This window comes from Cnephaeus nilssonii (assembly GCF_951640355.1).
Source record: "Cnephaeus nilssonii genome assembly, chromosome: 9".
NCBI classification, from domain to species: Eukaryota; Metazoa; Chordata; class Mammalia; order Chiroptera; family Vespertilionidae; genus Cnephaeus; species Cnephaeus nilssonii.
In genome coordinates, this window is record NC_137080.1 from 20,643,228 (window position 1) to 20,666,682 (window position 23,455).

Here is a 23,455-nt window from a genome sequence, read left to right on the forward strand (position 1 = left end):
CAGAACTCCAGTGGCCTCCAGTGTTTTGCCTGTTCTGAGTCCATTTTCTTCCCTTTCTTCCCTGTTGGCAAAGCCCCCCCCCTCCCCCCCGCACCTCCTTCCCTGTGAGGTGCTGGGCTTCAGGGCATGTGGGCTGTAGCCAGCAGGGGAGTGGGTCCATCCTTCTTGCCAGTGATTAGGAAGTGGCATGTGACCCCATTCCGATCTGTGAGAAGTCTGCTTGGGCCTCAGAGAACAGTGTTCTGGCTGATGCATAGAAAGCATAGAGAAGAGAATGTCATTTTTTAGTTGGAAATCGTTGAGTATACATGTGTGCCTGGACTTAGCAACCACCACGGGGGACACCAGGTGAGCACATGTGCTGAGCATGGGAAACTAAAATGGTGAATCTCGATGATCTTGTTAAACTAATGAATTAACCAACCCTGGAGCCACTCTACCCTCAGGTTACAGAGATGGCATTATTTTTTAATGTCAGAAATGCTTTTCAGATGTGAAATTAGACATGTATTAACAGAAAATAGACTCAGTGCTTTGGTTTTATGGGTATTTAAACAACAGCCTGACAGTTACCTGATGTTGTTAGAAGTATCCACAACAGAATGAATACTGACATAGTGTATCAGGAGAATGTCAGCCTGGGTCATGGCAGATCGTGACAGAATCTAAGACCTGCCAAAGCCAATCTTGATTTAACTGCATTTCATTTAGTGAATTTTCTTTTTATTATCTTGGGGATTTACTTTCACTTCCTTATCCCTTTAAGTATTATTAGAGGGGAAAAAAGCTTTAATAATAATGCACTGAATTATTAAGTCACTTCTTATTTGAAGTCTTCAAATCCTTTCCATAGCAGGAAATGTGACTTGTTCTTCTCCAAGGTCAAGTAGTGGACCACTTTCAGAGCTAAATATATATATTGAGGATATTATTCCACATAAAGAATAATTAGGACCCGTGAAAACCCCCAATAAATTAGGACCGCAGACGCAAATTCTAAGTTGTTTATATTGTGAAACTAACAATATCTGATCGTTGGGTCCCATTGGCTTTTCTGAAGTATATTTTTTCTTTCTGTGAAGGATGTTGCTTTCTCTGAAAGGCTCAGCTCCTAAGGGATTAAAGGCACTTGAATAAGAAAGCAGCCATGTCAGGTAATACAAACACTGGCCTGCCAGCAGATCAGTGTATTCTTTGCAGTGTGTGTGTTTTTAAAAAATGGGTTTTAACATCCAAATGTTTAACTTGTCCTTCAGTAAGTAACTCATGTCAGTTGCTGTGATTTTATTGTGAATGCTTAAAAGAAGGACAGATTGTAAAAAGCAGGGCTGAGCAGTACGTAGAAGATGACTGTTACTGGCCTTTGTTCTCGTTTTCTGCATTCCCCTCATAAAACTGTCCCGTGGGATCTACCACAGTGCGAATGCTCAGCGAATGCTGCATCTCCAGGGGCGTGCCTCCATGTACCTGCCTCCTCCCTCCTTCGGCCCTGCCTTTCTCACCTCCTCTGGCTGGACACTTCTACTCGAGAATTAACTTCACCCTAGGAGCTGATTTAATTATCACATGGGCACCTATAAGTGTTTACTAGATTGTTCTTTGAGTCAAATTGGATGATAAAATGGCATAACATAAATTCGAGCTGTCCACACACACAATGTAACTTGTCAGCCCTTCTTCTTCCAGCCTTCTATCTCCAGAGCTCTACTGCTTTCGTTTCTCCAAGCAGGGGCATAAATTCTTCGCCCTAATTTATCTCTCACCAATTCTGGAAATGTCTTCAACCCCAACATTGGTTAAGATGGATTCACACATAGGAAAGAACTGACTGAATCATAAGCATGGAGAAGGCATTTGAAAATTGGAACCAAGCAGGAATGCATCAGATTTAGGAGTGGCCACTGTGGGTGGGTAAAAGGTCTTCTTTTGGAGCTTGGGTTATCTGCTAGTTTCATCCCCCTTTCTAATATATATATGTTTTATTTCTAAACTGAAAAATACAGGCACATACTAGTAATTCTACAGTTATTTTTAGTTGAAAATTTATTTATTTATTTAAACGATGCTAATTATTTGCACAATTAAAATCCAGGTGTTATTTTTAAAATCTATATTGTTGAAAGTGTTACATAAGTCCTCCTTTTCCCCCCATTAACCTCTTCCAGCCTGTTCCCTTCCCCCGCCCCAAGCCTTCACCATCCCATTATCTGTGTCCATGGGTTATGCATATATGCATATAAGTTCATTGGTTGATCTCTTCCCACCCACCCTCCCTTGCTGTCCCTCTGAGATTCAACAATCTGTTCTTGCTTCTGTGTCTCTGGGTCTAGTTGATTGGTTCATAAGATTCCATATATGAGTGAGATCATGTGATACTTATCTTTCTCTGACTGGCTTATTTCACTTAGCATAATACCCTCCAGATCCATCCATGCTGTTGCAAATGGTAAGAGTTCTTTCTTTTTTATCGCCACGTAGTATTCCATTGTGTAGATGTACCACAGTTTTTTATCCACTCATCTGCTGATGGGAACTTAGGTTGTTTCCAAATCTTAGCTATTGTAAATTGTGCTGCTATGAACATGGGGGTGCATATATTCTAAAAGCCAGTTTAAAAAATTCTGTCTTGAATTTCTCAATTGTTTTCTAATCGTTTATTATGGTTAATTCACTTTTAATAGTTATAAAAAAACTCTTTAACATTAAATAGCCCCTCCCCCCTTAGATTGCACAATATCCTGAGGTAGATACTGGTACTTAATGACCAATTTTATATATTTTGTTCTTAATTGCACATTTTCAGAAGTAGTGCTCACCAGGGCTAATTAATAAAGCTGGTAGGGTTTATCACAGAATGGTATCTCCTGAGCACTGCATTTGGGTGAGAGCCTTTCTTGCTTGGAGGTGGGTCACTTATGTAGCAGAAGCAGTAACTCTGCATGGCAGCCAGCAGGGCAGGAAATTAGAAGAGGAGGAGACGAGATTGCTAGTGGGGGCTGAAAACACGGAGGTGCACGGGGACACAGTATTCAGACCATCTGTCCCAGTCTCTCCCCCTCCTCCCAAGCACTTCCTACTTTGCAGCAGCACACTAAAACCTTATAATGAATTTACCTGATTTACAGATGAAGATATCAAAACTCTGGCAAAGAGGTCACAGTTTCCTAACTGACAGATTTGGGACTTAAACCTCTGGCTTTCTAATTCTAATGATTGTATACTGCACCAATGTTGGTGACTGGGGAATGCCAGGAGTTACTATTTTTCTTCCTTTGACACAAAAAGTAATGTTTAGGATTTTTTAAAATGACATTTTATATTCTTTTAGACTGTGCACTCTTTTTGTCCAGGTGAGTATGAAAGTAGACATACTGCATTCAGAACTTGGAAGTTTTCATTATCATCCATGTCCCCTCCTTCCAACTCCTTCCTGGTAAATAGGTGTGTGTGCCTCGCTGGGAAGTAGAGGAGAAAAGGAAGAATTTGGATGGCACTTCTCACACTCAGAGCAGTCTTTCACTCCTACAGTCATAGAGTAAGGCTGTTCTCTATACTGATAACAGATTTTGAACAATTGCATGAGATAATGATCTCATGTCATAAGCTCAAAATATGTCATGCCTTGAAGTTAGTTGTTTTGCTGCCCCTGAATTTGCGTAACCAACTTGTCATTTAAATTAGAAACATGCTCTTATTCCTGATCTTTTTCTCAAGGTCTCCATTTGAGGAATTTTCTGGGCTATTGGCATAGTTGATGCTATCATTTCAGAGTTCGTAATATTGATTAATGCTGGAATAGGGGAACAAAGCAGCGATTCAGAAAGCAGGCATTTAACTTTAAAAGGTATGCTGCAAAGTGCAGATAACAATCCACACTCCCCTTCCTCCCACTTTCCCTGTCATTTCTACTGTTTGTGCTAAGTAGTTGATGGCACTTCATACAAGTTGTGTTGTTAGTGTTCTGCAATGTCAAGTTCCCTGTTCATAAAACAAACAAACTCAAATCTCCTGGGGGGGAAAAGAAAGCTCTTCCTCTTTAAGCGGCAGGCAGAAAATGTTTTCCCTTCCACTTTCCCCGTGTGGTTACTGTAGTTGTCTGTGGCAGCAGGACTCAGGGTGGTCTGTTCTTCCTTACCTTTCTTACAGACCCCTCCAGAGGTCCGCCGGGCACACCACACGTGGCGCTTGCCCGAGGCCGGAGCTCACAGCTCTGTGAGGCTTAGTGAAGCACCAGGCCACTTCTTCCCCCGCAGGCCAGTCCTGGAGCAGTGGGGCCGCACGCTGGGCTGGAGGACGGGGAGGTGGAGCCTTTCTGCTCACTGCAGCGAGTTCCCCTCTCCCTCCCGGCTGTGCATTGGCTCCGCACGCCTGCTCCGTGCGCTGCGCCTCCGAGTGGAATAGGCAGGGTGTGCTCGCAGACCCGGTGTGAACTGCATTTTCTATTTGGGGTGCCCGGGGGGAAGAGCACCGGGAAGGAGAGACGGCACCAGTGCCATGGGCCAGCTCTGCTGCTTTCCTTTCTCCAGGGATGAGGAAAAAATCAGTAAGTGTGGTTTGTGTCCGTGCAGAATCCTAAGTGCTTGACTATTTTGTGTGGCTGTCTTCTAGGGGGAGTTTTGGTTATTGCTTGTGTGAAAGATAGAATAATCAGCTGTGATCGTTCATGTGCTTTTCTTAAAAGGGTTGGAGGGTGTGTAGTTAATAATTAACTGTAAAAGTACACTGACTCAATAACTAGGCTAGGTGAGATGTAAAATACTGAAAACTCATTTTTGATCTTCATGTGTTGGTAATCGTACCGCTCATTTTTATCACACTGTCTGGAGTCAGAGTTTAGTGTTGAGATTCTTTACATCACTGTCTACCATCTGATGTATTGTACAAGCCAGGCTTCATTGTACTATCTGAAATTGGGATTTTTTTTCAGAGCGATGATCAATGATAACACACAGAGAAGTAAACTGGCTCTAAAGTGACATCTATTATCCACTTGTGGACGTTTTCATGTACCCCCTGCTTTTTCACGTGTAACTGTGAGACCCTCCAAACAAGCGATGCCCTTTGCTTCCAGCAAAAACCTCAATGAGTATTTTTAAACCAATGTCAGGCAGATTTCCACATTTGCTGATGGCCCAGAAAACAGAACGTAAAGTGGTAACATTTGCACTGAAATTTTTCTCCTCACTGGCTTATGTTACTCCCTTACATGTTAGCTTTGTTAAATACAGTACTGGCATTTTAATTGGTGTGCCGAATAGAATTTGCCTTACACTGGTTGCCCCAAAATATCGAATTTTTACTTCTTTTTCAATAAAATGTTTACAGGTGTACTTATTAAATCTGCAGCCACATCTCTGTCACGTCAGTGCTTTATTTGAATACATTTAAATAGGTCTGCAGAACCTCGAGACATCTGGTTCAGGTGCCCTGAGTCCACATCTGGCTTAGATTTTCTGCTGCCTGTTCTTCAGGAAGCAAGCCAGGGATAGGTTTAATAAAACTTAATCCATGTGCTATACCGAGTCACTTGGGAAATACCGGTAAACCAGTTTCTGCCGGAAATCTTCTGGGAGTGCTCAGAATATATTTTGTAGACTTCGGAGCGTCTGATTATTAGCAAGAGCTAATAGCTGTGCTCTGAGTCTTGCTTGTGAAAATGACACTGTTCAGTACGTGATGACCCTGATCTTAAAACCCAAGATGACTTTACGAGAAGGTGGCTCATTTTCCTAACAGTGAGCATCGGCATTCGTTTGGCAGCCTGAAACTTCTCAGAGATTCGTCAGAATGATTTCCTTACGGTTCCTGAGGGTTCGGGCTGACTGAGTCCTTCCTTAGGGAATATGTCTACCTGAAAGCCTGGGGATGGGCAGATGTAGGACAGTGAGTTCTTTCCGACCCTTCTCCACTTCCTGTTCACGGCTCCAGCTTTCCACCGGGAACTTCTGCTTTCCTCCTATTGTTCCTCTTCTCCGCTGTCAGCAGCCTTCTTGGCTCTAACTGAAATCAGGTTCCACCTCAATGAGGCGTGTGCTCTTTTCTGTCTTTGGGATCACAGGAGAGCAGTCTTCAGTTTTACACACAGTGCTTCTTACTCCTGGTCGACAGGAAGTGGTGTCTACTGCGCTTCGGGTTTGCTTTCTCAAGTTCCAAAATTTTAAAAAGAAAATGAAGACAGGACACTGTCTGAAGTGAAGTTCTAGTCCAGAAGTGCAAATTATGGTTAGAAATCAATGCATTTTGACCCCCTTTCCTGTCACTCACCCCATGGGCCCCCGATCTTCCCCGTTCTCTCCCCGTCACCTGTCACTAATTTTTGTCATTGCTTCACCATTTTCCTCCTCCTAACCTGCTCCACACCCCATCCACACACCCTGTCAGCTGTTTTCTGATGCCGTGTTTCATTTCTCTGCTATAGGATGGTCTCAAGAGAGGCTTCTCTGCCAGGCACTGCCATGTCATTCAGGTCTCAGAGTACTTCCAAAGGGGACTTGAAAAAAGTGGCAGAGGATTCATTAGCCAGCATGTCTCAAGAAACATGTAAATTAGCATAACGGTAGATATCCAGTTCATCAGTTGTGTTGATGACACGTACAAGAATCCGTAGACATTTGGGAGGGCCCAGCATGTTTCTGATCTTGCTACTGGATGTACAGTAACCTCTTGGGCCTTATTCATCTTTGTGTCCCCACCCAGTAGCCTCATTATCCTGCTCTGAGCCACATGCTCAGTCAGGACCTACTAGGGACAGAGCACAAAAATGCCAAGGGCTACACCCTTCTAATTCTGCTGGAAAGGGTCATGGGCCTTCAAATGATAGAGAATTAAATGAGTTTGTGGTGAAAGTTTAAATTTGTGGATGTCATTCTCAAAACACAGGCGAGTCCTCCACAGTCCTGCAGAGCTACAAAAGGGATGTGTCCGGCTGGCCAAGTGGTAAGGATCAAGTGACCCCCACTCCCTCCCCGCTGCTGTTTTATTCTGCTGTGGCCCTTGGTGGTGGTAGTAGATAGAAATCATTTGATTGATTCATCAATCAAATCAATCATTTGATTCATTGGTGCTACTATTTTAATCTATTGATAATACACAAAATGATTTTTAATCAACTAGTTGTGTAGGGGCCTAAATTCATGTGGAAAGTTAACGGTATGCATAGCCAGAAATCTTGATAATGGGGTGAGTAGTCAAATGCAGCAGAAGCCATCATGGCTTACTTTACAGTTCATGTAGCACAAAACAGCTAGACCCATTTTGTTTAAATCCAGTTGAACATTTTTCTCAAACTGTACGCTTTTTGGCCACAATATGTTGACTACCCTGACAATAAATATGTTTCTTGGAAGATTAAGCTCTTTATTGCTATACAGGAACATACTTAACATCAAATATTACTGTACATATTGTAGGATTCACAAATGTTGTAGATCATCTGCAGTGTAAGTTTTTGCTGAGTTCTTTTATAGCACTTGTTTCTTTAAATTACCTAATTTCCCACAGTGTACTTCCTGAAGGAACTGACCCTGAGCAGGAATGTTGTTGCACAGGCTTACTAACCACTGCGGCTTATCAATCTTATTAAGTACACCTCCAAAGAGAACTTAATCACTAAAGAGACATCTCTATAATGAATTAGCAAACATTTTGCTTGCTCTTTTCCTGTTGCAAATGTTCTCGTTTTGAAGTACCTTGCTTTTCTGTTGGATGAAATAGGTGAATGTCTGAACGTGAACCTTACTGCCTCGTGAGCAGTCAGTTTCCAGCCACTGGATGTATCCAAGCATAGGGTGAGAAGCCACTCCTAGGGTTGTCAGGAGGAAGGTAACAACCAGTGAATGGATACACTGACAGCTCAGTTACTCCGTAGCCTGCTATTCTGTGATGCTGAAAATAAAATGGGAACAGTATGTATTTTAATGACACATTTTTAATTTGATAAAGTATGTGTTTTAACAATACATACATATTTTACTTTTACATATGAAATATGTTCGAATATAGTCTTTTTCTGTGGCATGTTACCAGGACCACTTATAGCATCCATTTCATAAATGAATCGAATCTCAAGACAGTTTGTTTTTGGTGATTTGAAATTTGATGGTATAACACAAACATATAAACTGTGATAAGCAGGGTTAATTTTGTGTCTGGTGAATACTTTAATTTTTGAACCTTAATTACCATGTTCAGTTATACTCAAGGAACTCTGTGTTTAGGTTTTCCAGTTCTCCAGAAGGCTTCCTATAAGTCCATAACCTTATACTTTGCTCTTCTGATTTGCACTTACAAACACTGACTTTGCAGCCTGGCTGGGTAGCTCAGTTGGTTAGAGCATCCTCCCAATGTGCTAAGGTTGCAGGTTCGATCTCTGGTCAGGTCATATACAAGAAGCAACCAATGAATGCATAAATAAGTGGAACAACAAATTGATGTTTCTCTCTCTTCCCCCCTCTCTCTTTCTCTCTCTCTCTCTCTCTCTCTCCCCCTTCCTCTCTCTCTAAAATCAATAAACAAAACATTAAAAACAATACACTGATTTTTGAGGTTATCTTTCATATGTGTGCTCTGTCTCATGACATGGATTCCAAGTCCCACATATGCAATACCCATGTTGTCTACATCTCTTTCAGATCCTAACATAGTGTCTTACCCAGAGGAGGCATGTTCTATATGTTTGTTAATGAAAAGAACGATACCCATTTCCTGTCATGGTATGAGAGAACTTTCAGTATAAATCAGCCTATCAGAGGCCAGAATGTTTGGAATGACTCTGGTGACTGTGGTAACCTATAAAGAACTTCGGTTACTGAATGTACCAGAGAAACATTTTAACAGGTTCTCACTTAGACACTACCGTGCGGGCCCCAGGAAAATGTGTGATAGGGAACCTCCCATCAGGGACACCATTCATTTCTTCCTTGTCTGTAGAAATGTGTTTGTACACAGGGGATGCAGCATGACTCCAGCTCTGCTGCTGCCTGTCGAAACCATATGGCGCATCCCTCGGCATGCGGTTTTTACTGGGGGAAGACGGACTGGGAGTTCCGAGACCTGGATGACAAACCAGTCTGCTCTCATATCCTATCTCACACTGGGCAAGTGGCTAACACCTCTCAGCTCAGTTCCTCATATTTAAGAAATGGTGGTCAAACTACCATGATCGTAAAAGTTTATTCATTTCCCCCCATTTTTCCCTTATAGTTAAGAGTCTAGCACATAAATATAGACATGATGCAAGTTTTTCTTTCTATTGCTCTTTTTAAAAATAGTTTATTAATTTCAGAGAAGAAGGGAAGAGAGAGAGAGAGAGAAACATCAATGATGAGAGAGAATCACTGATCGGCTGCCTCCTGCATGCCCCACACTGGGGATTGAGCCCATAACCCAGGCATGTGCCCTGACCGGGAATCGAACCGTGACCTCCTGGTTCATAGGTCGACACTCAACCACTGACCCACAGTGGCCGGGCTTCTTTCTATTGCTCTTCCTTCTCTTCTTCCTCCTCTAGGATGGCCTGAAGACCTCCTCCTCTTATTTTAAAATTTCTGAATGCTTACTGTGTGCCAGGTACAATGCCAGGATAGTTGGGGAAAATGTTGCTCCCAATGTCCCATTTAAGAGGGGAAGTGGCTGGAAGGTAGTAGTTTGGGGCAGTTGTCAGTTACAGTCCTCCAGGGGAGCAGGGGGCCCTGAGCTGGCAGGAGGCTGGAACCAGGCCGCTCACTATGTGCTGCCCCTTTCTGAAGGCTCAGAGTCTCGGCACTGTTTAACTTGAGGCTGCATGTGCATCCGATTTCTGTGGGTATCATTGTGGCAGCAGCAGTGATGTTGTGCGATGAAACATTTAACCATAGTCACTGAAGATTAGGCTTTTCCTTTATGAAATAATGTACACCCAAGAGGTTTATAATTCTAAAATTAAGTATAGGAACATTAGAGCAAATGCTCATGGTTACTATTCTATTTCACCTCTCTGATTCCTTTTATTTCCTCATAGGCTTCATGGTAACTGTATTTCCTTTTGTTGTTCTCAGAGCTTCTTAGAGTTTGCCTGGATTCTGTGATCAAATGCCGAGTAATTTTCCTCGGGAGCACGAAGGTCGTAGACTTTTCCCCAGCCCCTAGTGTGGTCACTGGCTGCTGTAAACTCTACCCTGACACCCTGCCAAGCAAAGGGATGTGACCTGTCCTGTGTCTTATCTCTGGGGACCAAGTAAAAAAAAAGGAGTTGGAAATCATGTGTTATAAAGGTTTGGGTTAATATTTAAAAATTCATACGTTACCCCTTTCTCAGGCATTTGGCTATTAACAAGACTGAATTAGCCCATGTACTCTTAGGAAGTATTTGTAGTAAAATAACAAAAATAAATTAATCAATGATAATGACTTAGCCCAAAATAATCTCTGAAGGAGGAATTTCAGGGAAAGAGTAAAACTCTTTCAGGGCATCTGATAAATCACTTCCTGTAGGTAATTGCTTTCTGCTTAATGAAGTTGGTCCTGCCTAATATGTAGGTTTTTGAGCTTTTATCCATAAACTTCTGATACTTTCAGTAAAGAAACTAAAAAGAGTCCCACATTTTCAGTGCTAAAAGCAAGGGGTTCTGGGGTTTTCTTTGGTTCTAATATTTACTTTGTAACTTCTCGAAGCTTCTGTACCTTCATCTTAAATATCTATTTATTGTGAAAATGAAATAAGCTAATGACTAGGAAATGCCCGACACTGTGGTAGTCATATGATAGGTCCAGTAAATAAAATTTCTCTGTAACAAATGAGAGTGTATTGTATAGCTATCGTCACCTGGGAAGTCAGCTAAACTATAGTTTGCTTTCCATCATGCACAGGAGTGGAAAAAGGGGACTTAGAATTTCAGACCTTGAATTGTTGAGTACACTTCAACATTTATTTGTATAACATCCTTTCCTTTGGGGGGGGACTCCCTCCCCTTCTCGTTGGGTTTCTGTCGATCATGATGCCTTGCTTCCCTGCTCTAGAAGAGACATGTGGCCCAAGCAGAGTCAGCCAGAGTCTTCCATAAGATTTGATAGAGGGTCTGTCTTTCTTTGGGTTGCGAGTGGAATGGATGTAAGCATAAGATTGCTAGTTGGTAGGGAGCGAGTCTGAAGCCAGCACAGAAGAAAGAGGCTGGGGCGGGGTGAGAGACAGTCCTGAGGATATTTTTGAGCCTCTGATTTCAGCTATGACTAAGACCTTCTCCATTACCTGAAGCACTTTTTGTGCTTAAACTTGCTTGAGTTAATTTTTTTTTTGGTCACCTGCAACCAAAAGACTTCAGATACCGTTTCGGAGGACACTCAGTGTACCTAAGAGTAGATCCATCTGGAACAAATATTCCTAAACCTAGTGAAGAAGTGAAAACTCTCTGATTTCTTCTGAACCTTCATGTGCCATTTTGGTGGCAATGAAATTTAGCCTTAAGCGAGAGCTGTTATTGTCGATCACGTCCCATGTTGAAAAATCTGAGCCAGGTGCTATGGAAGATACAATGATGATACATGGTCCCTGTTGTTGGAAGATTCCTTTTCAACTTACATGACTTTTTAAAAGGAGATGAATTGGACCCCATGTTTATTCTGCCCCAAACAGAAAATCCATGATAAAGGATCTTGATGCTCTTAGTCTAAGAAGCGAAGCCACACCTCGTCCATTCCAGGCAAGTGACTTAGCTGAGTCAGCCAAGTCCAGTGAGAGGGAGTTATTACCACCAAAAGTGGAACTTACCTCAAGCTCCTAGCACAGGCAGCAGTTACAGGTGGTGTGGGCAAACACAATTTCTACCACACACATCTTAGCAAATAAAGTTTCCTATATCAAACATTTATAATGTCAAAGTGCAAGTTAACAGACCTTGGAACTATTAAAACCAACCTTTCCATTGTATAGTACAGTTCTTTACCCTTAGCAAATAGTCATAGACAGGAATGGAGCTATGAGATGAAAATATAAAGAATAAGTATAGCTTTTTTTTTTTAATCCCCACCCAAGGATATGTTTCCATTGATTTTCAGAGAGGAAGGGAAGGAGAGAGAGAGAGAGAAACATGGATCAGTTGCCTTCCATACATGTCCCGACTGGGAAGCAAACCCTGCAACCTGGATATGTGCCCTGACCAGGAATTAAATCCACGACCCTTCGATGTACAGGATGATGCTCCAACCAGTTAGCCACACTGGCCAGGACAAGAATAAGTATTTACTCAAAGTTTACTGAAGGCTAAGTCAAAAATATTTGAGAAAATACAATTTTCTATTTCTACAAAATGCTCCCAAAACTTATAAATATAGTCAAGGACATTTGGAAGAAGGAATCTGATAGAAAAGGGTGGTTCATTTTTTTTTTTACATGTCTCAGTAGCCACTCCCCCCTCACCTCTCCTCCAAGTTTGTGGTTAGATAGTTGGTGTTGGTATTTGCCATGTAAATCACATCCAATTAATTTTTTCTAAGTATGTAGTTTCTTTTTTTTTTATTATTGATTTCAGAGAGGAAGGAAGAGGGAGAGAAAGAGACAGAAACATCAATGATGAGAGAGAATCATTGATCAGCTGCCTCCTGCATGCCCCCTTGACTGGAATGGAACCCAAGACCCTTCAGTCCACAGGCCGATGCTCTATCCACTGAGGCAAACCAGCTAGGGTTGAAATTTCAATTTCATGTCTTGTATCTGACGGTTAAAGCAAAAATAAAATTCACACTTTCTAAGCATGTAAAATATTCAGCTAAAGTTAGCTGTGAAGCTCAGCTTTTTCAGAGTTTGGATTGATGTATTGATAGCTAATAAACTGGCAAGCAGATGATCTGTTAATTTAAGACTTTCTATCTAAATCAATAGCAGTCAGTCCTATTTAGAATTCTGACGAGAGTGAGTGTCTTGAGGAGGGAGGTCAGGAGGGCGAGGAGCCTGAAAACCACATGATAGGAGGAAGGCTGGAGTACTCTGGCTGCTTAGCTGGGAGAGGAGACAGATGGGTTACTTGTCTTAAAATATTTGGAGGATTCTTTAACGTGGAAGAGAAAGAAGAGCGACTCTGTATGGCTCCAATGTGCAGAATTGGGACAGTGGTGTTCATTTTAACACATTTTCTTTTGGTGATTTTAGAAGCCAAGTGGTAAAGATAAGTTAAAACCAGTAGTATTCTACTTATGTTTGCAATAACTCTTGTTTTAAATAATGAAAATCCTGAAATGGAGTCCTGAAACACAGAGAAGTTATTATAGTCAAATTTTGTATTAAAAATTCTCAATGCATTGCCTAAAAGAAGATATTTTAAGACAGAGTTTTCAAGTTGTTTTAAGTTACCAAATGCTTTCTTTAAGAAAATAAAATTTTAGATGACCAAAATTTTTATAAAAAGAATATATACTTTTTTTTTACTTTCAAGATCATAGTTTATTTATCTCTTCTGATAAAAAGGTAGTAACATATTAGGGAATCCATCTAGTAATTTTGCATTGAATGTTAACAACAACAACAAAAAATCTCTAGACACCTGAAAGCCTCACTAAGGAATATATATATATATATATATATATATATATATATATAGTTATTTATTTCATAATAGCTATTAAATGACCCTTTTAAATTACTAACTTCAAGACCAGCAAACTTGCCCTGATCGATTTCACAAACTTAAAAAGAACAAATTATTTTAAAATGAATTCATAGTTTTATGAAAATTCTTTAAAAAGTATGTGTTTTCAAGTTTGTTAAGCTTATGTTCTACAATTTTATGATTTTTTTTAGTAAATATTTCTATTTTTTCAGTTCTATTGAGATATTATTGACATAATGTGGGTGAATACAGGAAATCGGTATTTTTCAATGCCTCACATTTTAGTTTGGTGCATCTAGAAACCTAAAACCATCTGTAACTCACTGTTTCAGCTGCAGTCTGTTCATGTCTGCAGAAAAGCCTTTTGCAAGATTAATTAGCGGTAGCTTTTCTCTACCTATGAAGGAACATTATAAAATTCTTGTTTGCAGTTATGCCAACATTGTTTCAAGGAACATATTTTCAAGTAAATAAGTTGCCCCTATCTTATTTGCTTACACTGACTTATAGCAGGGAAATCATAAACAAATAGCCTTGTAACCTTATACATTGAAAAGAGTCACAGTATCCCTTTCATTTAAATCAAAACAGCAATAGCTAATTTTATTGAATACTTACCGTAAGCAGAGCACTGTGCTAAGTGCCCTGGAAAATTCAGAAAGTTGGATTAGATGGTTTGAATGGCACCTTGTTCTTTACTGTGAACCAAGAAAACATATGGAGGATAAACAGGAGCCTCGTGGCAGTTGCTGCTAGAGCCTGCCTGCCCTCTATGTCCAAAGGGTGTATTAATTCCCTTAACCCCAAATAAAATCTCGTCATCATGTTTAAACTTCTCCATGTGTCTGCCATTTGAAATTCTTTTCTTTCGACAACACAGAAGAACTTGTTTTCACCAGTAACATTAGATAATTGAGAAATAAAAGTATTTGCTAAATTATTTTCTTTAGTTATTTCCCCCTGAAGTTAAAGCAATACATTTATGAGTTCACCATGCTCCAGTTTTTTAAAAGTGTGCTCAGTTTCTTTATTCACTTTTATTAGATGCCCGGAAGAATGGCCATGGATGACTTTACTTTTTAAATTTTAATTTCCAATGGCAGTTTATATTCATGGCCATGGATGACTTTACATTTTTAGTTTTCTCTTGATTTCATTTTAATGATTAGTTATCTTCAAGTTTTCTTTGGCGTTACACATTCTTTGATTGAGCCATTAGCATGGCTTTTACAATGCCCTGTAGATCGGTCCACAGATTGCTCAGTATTCACATGGAAAATACACTGACCAAACAGTTCTGTGCACCTGGATTTTCATGGTCAGACTTTAAAAATTAGGTTTCGGAAGCCATCAAAGAAAATGAACTGTGGCAGTTTAACCCACTTCATGTGTTGGCTAGTTGAATAAATAGAGTGAAATGTATGTGGTATAAAAAGCACTCTACATGCTTATCCAAAAAGGTTTGGTTTAGGATTAGGCAGCTGAGTTAAAGAGAGCTACATTTTGAATAATTTTTGAAAATACAGTTTCTTCCATCCCGTGATATTTAAAGTATTTATGATGCTCGTGATTACACTGTAGTTATGCTTGTATTTTAGTGTTTCTCACTAAGCTTAATGACTGGTTATTTGTATCGAACCTAAAATGAAGCAAAATCACTGGTTAGTGGCATGTCTGATGTTTTCCTAAAAAATAATAGCAAGGTTCTGAGACTCAAGCTTACATTTTAAAATATTCCCTGTGTTCTGAAAATATAATTTTCTTTAACATTATATGAAATGGGTTGAAATAAGTTGTTCCTTGAAGACAAGCCTTAATCATTTGTGTATCTCTCAGAATCTGGAAGTGCACTTTGATCATAGTAGGTGCGCTAAATAAATAAATGATGTGCAGACTCCTCAGTATGTTCCTCAGTGGAACCTTCATAGTCTCTCCCTTGCGTACAGTTCCAGCCTCATCATTTTCCTTCCCTCTCACCACATCAGTCACTTTAGACTACACTGAATTCTGCAGTTACCCAGACAAGCCACTACTAAATTACAGGTTTCCTGAAGACTGGGCCCATGTGGGGTTCATTTCTGTATTCATTGCAAGAATACCACAAATAGAGGGTACTCAGTGAATGTGTGTAGAAGGAGAGATGGGCAGAAGATGGAAGAAAAGAATTGTACTACATCAGTCAATATCCATTTAGCATAAAAATTTCAACCTGAGAATGAAATCTTCTGAATTTTTCTATTTTACAATTAGCCAATCATTAAATTATGCGGTGTTTCTCACATGTATACCTCATTTCCCCAGGGTGAGGGTGCAGCAGAGAGCTGTGGAGTATCCGCTTGGGGGTGGGTGTCCTGGATGAACTAATTTCCCTGATTTTGAGTGAGAGCTACCGATTCCCGTCACTTTACTATGTGATCTTAGACAATTTATGTAACCTCTTGTGTTTCATTGTTCTGACTTGTAATATGGGAAGAATAACACTTATTTTGCCTCATAAGGTTTCTTTGAGGATCAAATGAAAGAATGTTTCTGAAAGCCCTTTGCAAAGTGTGAAGTGTTATCTAAATGAATGGAAGGAAGTATTTCTGTTACTGCTGTTAGTGGCCTAGAACCATGGGGATTTCCTGAGCCTGAGGAACCTTCTGATCCGGGTGTGTGTGTCCTTATGCTTATGAAAGAGGTAGAGTGATATCTACAATTATGATTTATTTAACCAGATTAGATTGCTGACAGCATTTATGCTGCTGTTCTGTCTTGGTGAACATTGCCTTCAGAACAGGAAAGTGACCTTTATTTCTGCTTGAATCAGCTCCTACCATGGAATATCAGCCTAGAAAGAAAAGTATATGTTATCATGAGTAAGAGTGTTGGCCAAACAAGTAATACTAATTCCAGCTAGTAATGCTTTTTTTTTAAGTTTTATGTAAAATTATCTCAATAGATTATAATAAATTGCATGAACAAATAATTTTAAAATTCAAAGCAATGCTCATTTTTCAGCCTTGCTTTTCTGCCAGAGAACACGATTGTTCAAAAACTTATGCTTTTGACATCTTTGTCATCAGAATACTTTTCCAATGATCGCTATACTTCTGTTGACACTCCTTTGTACCAGACTTGTGTTTGGAATGTTTGCTTCTTTTATCACTGTTCAAATTGTACCTCTGAATCTATTTTGCACAAAATGACATATAGTGGTCCTGAGCAAATAGTCAGGGAAATAGATTTCAACAACAGAGTGACACTTAATAAAGTGAGTAAATGAATGATTGGCATTTAGCAGTTATTGAGCACATTCTTCTTAATAATAACACATATAAAGTCTAATAAAATAACTACCAAAGCCTACCGTGTTCCAGACACAATGTGAGGCACTTTTTATAACTTATCTCTAACGCTTACAACAGTAGTGCAGAGTATATTATCATCTTTTGTGGCCCATTGAAGGAATATTTAGTTTTGGAGACATTGTGAACAAGGTTGTGCAGATAGAAAATAGCCCTAGCCGGTTTTGCTCAGTGGATAGAGCGTTGGCCTGTGGACCAAAGGGTCCTGAGTTCGATTCCAGTCAAGGGAACGTATCTGATTGCAGGCTCCTCCCCGGCTTGGGCCCTGTTCGGGGCTCGTGCAGGAGGCAACCAGTTGATGTATTTCTCTCACATTGATATTTCTCTCTGTCTTTCCCTCTCTCTTCCACTCTCTCTAAAAATCAATGGAAAATTATCCTCAGGTGAGGATTTAAAAAAAAGAAAGAAAATAGCAGAATTGGATTTTAAGCTCATATGTGTATCATATATTTCTTTCCTTACACACATATTAGTTCTGACATAGCACCATCGGTAATTCTATTACATAACCAAGGCTTCCAATAAGGAATGATAGCATTATGGTATAAATTGTATAGGGAACAATGTGGATCATTATTTGGATTAAGAGAAATGATATTACAGACGGAAAGAAGTCCTAAAGATAATTGATAAGCCTACATCAACACTTCGTAATGATTCAAAGTCCTTAGTTTACATTATTATTCACTCTTGGTATTGTAGCTTCTGTGGGTTTGAACAAATGTACTGTAATGCCATGTATCCATCATTATGGGACCATACAGAATCTTTTCACTGCTCTCAAAATTCTCTGTGCTCTGCTTATTCATTCCTCTACCTCCTCCCCTCAACCCGTGCCAACCACTTATTTTTTTACTGTCTCTATAGTTTTGTCTTTCTAGAATGTCATACAGTTGGAATCATATAGTATGTAGCCTTTTCAGATTGGTTTCTTTCACTTAGCATTCCATCTGCACTTGAGAAGAATGTGTATCCTGGTGCTGTTGGATGGAACGTTCATATATGTCTGTTAGGTCCATTTGGTCTAAAGTATTGTTCAAGTCCAGTGTTGGTTTTCTGTCTGGATGATCTAGCCATTGTTGAAAGTGGAGTATCAAAGTTCCCTGCTATTATTGGATTGCTTTGTATAACTTCCCTGAGATCGGTTAGTATTTGCTTAATATATTTAGGAGCTCAAATATCTTTGCCTCCAGTCATCTGCCTTCCTGAGTCCACAGCTCAATGGAAGGCGATGAGGTACTGAATGGACATGAATGACAGCTCCCTTGTGCTTTACCATAAAATGAAAGAAAGAATAATTAAACCTTGATCATCACGAGCAGGGAAGGAAAATGGCCATAAAAGATCAACATCTAGTAGTTCACCATCATTAGCCTAACTCTTCCTTGAAGAGTTTTCTCCTTTATTTTTTTTAATCTTCACCCGAGGATATTTTTCCATTGATTTTTAGAGAGTGGAAGAGAGAGAGAAAGACAGAGAAATATCAATGTGAGAGAAACACATCGATTGGTTGCCTCCTGCATGAGCCCCACCAGGACCCCCGGCTGGGGAGGAGCCTGCAACCGAGGGATGTGCCCTTGACCAAAATCGAACTCGGGACCCTTTGGTCCACAGGCTGACACTCTATCCACTGAGCCAAACTGGCTAGGGCAAGAGTTTTTTACTTTTTAAATGGCTATCCATTGATAGCAATGAGATTAAAAAGAATATTAGCCTTACAAACTTATTCTATACCAGTTTCTAGCAGTAGTAACTGCCTTTGTCTTCCTGGGAGTGCTATTAACAACCAACCTGTAGGACAAACATTTTAAAATTAGTGATCTTAAGTAGTTAGCTGATAGGCAAATTTTGATTACTTGGCATTTAGCAGTAGAGAAGGAAAAACAGACATAGGTCTAGTTGGTGAATTCATGTCTGAGGCTCCAGGTGGACACATGAACTTCAGTAATAACAATTGGCCTTGAATAAGAGAAAAACAAAAATTCCATGCAGAAATGAGAACATTCCAGCATTATAGGTAGAGTCTTTTTTTATTGGGGCTTATGAACTACTTTATGACCTGAAGGCTTTCGGAATAGGCAATCTCCTGCTTCTGCAAATACCAAATGAAAAGCCAAGTCAGTATTCTTGGATTTATAGATTTAGTTTACCAGATTGAAGGACACTTGCTCTTTTTAACTAACTGCACTAGCCGGCCCCTGCATGCTGAGTTTCTATGGCAATATGATCTCAGTGACCTCTCTTCTCTATTGTGGAATGTAGGTGATAAGAATGGAGGTGAGCCTGATGATGCTGAACTGGTAAAGCTCAGTAAGAGGCTGGTGGAGAATGCAGTGCTCAAGGCTGTCCAGCAGTATCTGGAAGAAACACAGAACAAAAACAAGCCAGGGGATGGGAGCACTGTGAAAACTGAAGAGGCTGATAGGAATGGCACTGACAATGACAACAGGAAATGAGACCCAAATGCAGGCAGGCCCCACTGCTCTGTGAGAAGCATCCCTGCTCCCCTCTGCTGAGTCAGTGGACTGATTTGCAATGTGCTGTTTCAGTGTCTCTTGTCCAGTCTGTGGAGGTTGCCTAATACTTTCATGATCAGTGTGTTTGCATTTCTGAAACACAACAGAAGAAATGTGGAGTGCTGGGACTAGCAGAGGAAATTAATCTATGAACGAAGAATGGCCAAAGTTTCACTTGCCCTGGGCCAGGCCCAAGGGAGAGGGGACTTTGGGTTATGCCTCATGGACTCAAAGGCCGTGGAAGGCCTTGCCATAACTGGAATACTGCCATTTATATTGCTTAGCAGGGCATATGACTACTTGATCTGCGGCCAAAATATACACGCAGCTAACAAGTGCTAAGTTTCAAATAATCACTGTTGAAATGATTATCCACACAGTTCATAATGTTTTATGTTTGTCCTATGTATGCTGTCGCTATGCAGTGAACTTGATTTACAGTCAATTTGTTTCAGGTAAATAATATATTTTTGGCAAAATGCAACCTTTTCTATAAGATGTGGGCCACATTTTAAAGGTTTCTTTTTAACCCTCTTTTGATAAGTCGGTGTGCCACATTTAATGTTGTCCATTGGCATTTGTATATAAAATGTATTGTAAATTTTTTTTCTGTAGGCAAGAGACCTATTGGAATCCGAGACTTAATTAATGAAGCTTTGCAGCGAGAAAGGATGGTTCTGAAGTCCAAAGTGAAACAGATAAAAGAACTTTTATTCCAGCCTGAGACTCAGGCCAAAATTAGAAGGGAGCTCTTTGAAGGAAGATCCATTAACAACAGTAATCAAGAAAACGATGTTGAATTCAGTGCAACTTTGACATGAGCTCTACATTACTATCATGGTACCATAGTTTATGAAGCCCTTTCAGCTGACTAAATGGCTCTTTGGTAAATACCTAAGAAGTGTTCTGATAGTGTTTTTACTATGCACACCAACATTTGGTAAGGAATTAACAACTTCTTGCCAAAGAAAACCGATTCTGCCCTGTTATTTTTATTTTTAAAGATACACTTGTGTTTGGGAATGTTTGTTTCTATAATATCAAGAGTTATTTTATTAAAAGGACTTTCTTAATTAGCTGTTGTAAAGTGTTCTTGGGTTCTTCACAGATAAAATATGCAGACTGTGAAAAATCATTTATAGAGAAAAAAGACAATATTTGAAGGTTCACTTGCTTCCTGTTGACATGAATTTTGTTGCAGTAGTAAATCAAAAGAAGTACTGTCCACATGTGACTATATCTAGTGTTACTTTTAGTGGGAATTTGAATGTTTATTGAATACTGCCACTAGTACTTGAATGAACATTTATAAATGTAATTATTGCGATCACTGGTTAAGAACGTGTTATAATATCCATATGCATTATTTTTCAATGATCAAAATGTAGTATGCCTTTTCATTTCTTAATGAATAAATGTTTGGGATTTTTATTTTCTACTTTTCTGAAGATAAGCCCAGGTCTTACGTATCCGTTAGAATTTGAATTTGTTTGCACTGATTTATTTTTAAAGAAAATTCTTGAAAAATTTCCCCTTGTACGATAATCATTGGTAACAGCTTTTTCTATGGTTATTGTAAAATTGCTGCTACTAAGAGAGCATGATGGAGGGGGAAATCATTGGAGATCAAATATGTAATCATTTCAAATATAAAATCCAGTTGACTCCTGGATTTTAGCTATTTTTTCACTGGGTAAATTATACTACATTTATTTATAAATGAGTTTTTGCGTTTTTTCATGCTTCTTAATAAATGTATTGTTTTCCCTTGTTGCCTTTCCTCATTTTCTCTCACTCTTGACACTTGTTGGATCGGGGTCGGTGTAATGAAGTCATAGACAGTCTGACAGTCTCAGCGCGTCTTCACCTGGATGTTCTTATCCTTCATGCCAAGACCACACAATTGTCAGAGCTCCTTCAACTTTAGACTGTTGATCACTTCAAATCAGTCAGCTTCACAGAGAATTAACAGCACAACATTAAGTGCAAAGAAAATCTAAATAGCATCTCATAAACTGCTAAGAACGTGTCACTGAAGTGACGTTAGTAGCAAAGATGAAAGCAGGTCCATCCAGATGCAAGGACCTGGGCGCTGCTTATCATGACCCCTCTTTCAGCGGAAGAGGGCTTTACTGTTTGTAAGCAGAGATATTTGGGGAGTTGCCTTGACCTTCAAATGAGGAAACAAACTCAAGGAGATCGAGTGCCTTATCCAAGCCACCTGCTATGGAGGAACTGGACCTGAATACAACCCAGGACTCCATCTCAGAGTTCCAGAGCTATGTTCACTGTCCCATAATCTAAGTCAGGTGTCCTCAAACTACGGCCCGCGGGCCACATGCGGGTGTTTTTGCCGTTTTGTTTTTTTACTTCAAAATAAGATATGTGCAGTGTGCATAGGAATTTGTTCATAGTTTTTTTTTAAACTATAGTCCGGCCCTCCAACGGTCTGAGGGACAGTGAACTGGCCCCCTGTTTAAAAAGTTTGAGGACCCCTGATAAGTTAACAGCATTTCAGAGAGAGCACTTCTCAGCATATATCTATACGTATATTTATCCTCAAGGAGCTGTTTCAACCTTTCAAACAATTTGAAAGGCTAAGGCAGTATTTTTTTTTCCAATCTAGGGTTACATGTCTTACTGTTACCTTAGTTAAGAATCATAGCTTCCAGGTGTGCCAGGTGAGTTAGGCATATTACTACCTTCCTTCCCTTTAGTGACCATGTTAGCAAGTTACTGTACTGTTTTCCAGATAGGAAACTAAGAAACTTAGACTCTAAATAGTTAAGTGGCTATAAGGCCAAGTGGCTATTTATAAAGCTAATAAAAGGTAGGTCTAAATTTAAACTTGGATCTGTTCTACTTCAAAGTCATACTCTTTCCACAATGCACTTCCTTTCTCTACCAGGTACAATACATCTCACAACCTGAGGATGTGTAACAAAGGAAAGTCACTTTCTTTTGACTAAGCCAGCTCCTTGGTAACCCTGCAGCTCTATGAACATATATGAGAGCAGTCAGTTGATAAGATAGAACTGAAAAAACAAAATCCCAGATAGCTAATTTTGGGATTAAAGATTCTAATCCTTATCAATCAAATCTTCATTTAAGCAGGTTTACAAAGATAATGGAAAGTACACAATAAAACAAGTTTTGTTCATGGTTCCATTTAAGAAAAACTAATAAGACAGAAACTTCCCAAAATCTAAGTTTGGGATCTGAAATAGTCAAAATGGCCTTTCTCCATTAATCAGAGTCTTAGAATAATTGCTTGTGGAGTCACAGAGTCAGAATATATTGCCCTGAATTGGCACTGGATGCTAAAGCCTTGTTTTCTGATAGGGAGGCTTCATGGTTGAGGAAAGAGCGTTGGTTTGGTCCAGGAGGCAGACTGACTTCTAGGCCGGTCTAGCTGTGACAAGTGATATGGAACAAACCAATTTACTTTCTTAAAAAATATATATTTTTGTTGATTTCAGAGAGGAAGGGAGAGGGAGAGAGAGATAGAAACATCAATGATGAGAGAGAATCATTGATCAGCTGCCTCCTGCATGCCCCCACTGGGGATGGAGCCTGCATCCTGGGAATCGAACCATGACCTCCTGGTTCATAGGTTGATGTTCAACCACTGATCCAGGCCGGCCGGGCCCAATTTACTTTTGTGAGCTTCAGTTCCCAATCTATTATTTGAAACAGTAGGGGCAGGTGATTTCCAAGGATCCTGGACTCTTTGTGACTATGCTAGGGTGCTACTTGTGCTGATGCCACCGTTTCAGCTAGCTACCCAGGTGTGAGGCCTTCTTGTCTGGGCCACTCCAAGGCATCTGTTGTCAGTGACAGGGTAGAAATTCTAGAAGACTTTACATAGTTTCACTTGTGTTGGTTGTCACCTTCATGTGGGGAAACCCCAGTGGCATGTGTTCACATTTATAACCAGATCCCAACATTTTTAGTCACTAGAAAAATAGTAGATCTTAGATGAATATTTTAAGAGATATCAAAAATACTTTCAACA

The 23,455-nt window shown here is 39.8% G+C and overlaps 1 protein-coding gene across 7 annotated transcripts in view; it reads left to right on the top strand.

Annotated features, from left to right (window-relative positions):
- AKAP7 (A-kinase anchoring protein 7) overlaps nucleotides 1-21,165 on the top strand; it is an 81,817-nt gene extending 60,652 nt beyond the window's left edge. For 4 of the 7 annotated variants that reach the window (XM_079780898.1, XM_079780899.1, XM_079780901.1 and 1 more), the window contains exon 9: nucleotides 20,056-21,165. In XM_079780898.1, coding sequence (XP_079637024.1) covers nucleotides 20,056-20,261 — 206 coding nt within the window. In that variant the 3' untranslated portion in view covers nucleotides 20,262-21,165. Of the gene's footprint in view, nucleotides 1-4,097; nucleotides 4,544-19,186 lie in introns of those variants that run through there. The other 3 variants (XM_079780903.1, XM_079780904.1, XM_079780900.1) reach the window with 3 other exon arrangements.
- Nucleotides 21,166-23,455: the final 2,290 nt, after the last annotated feature.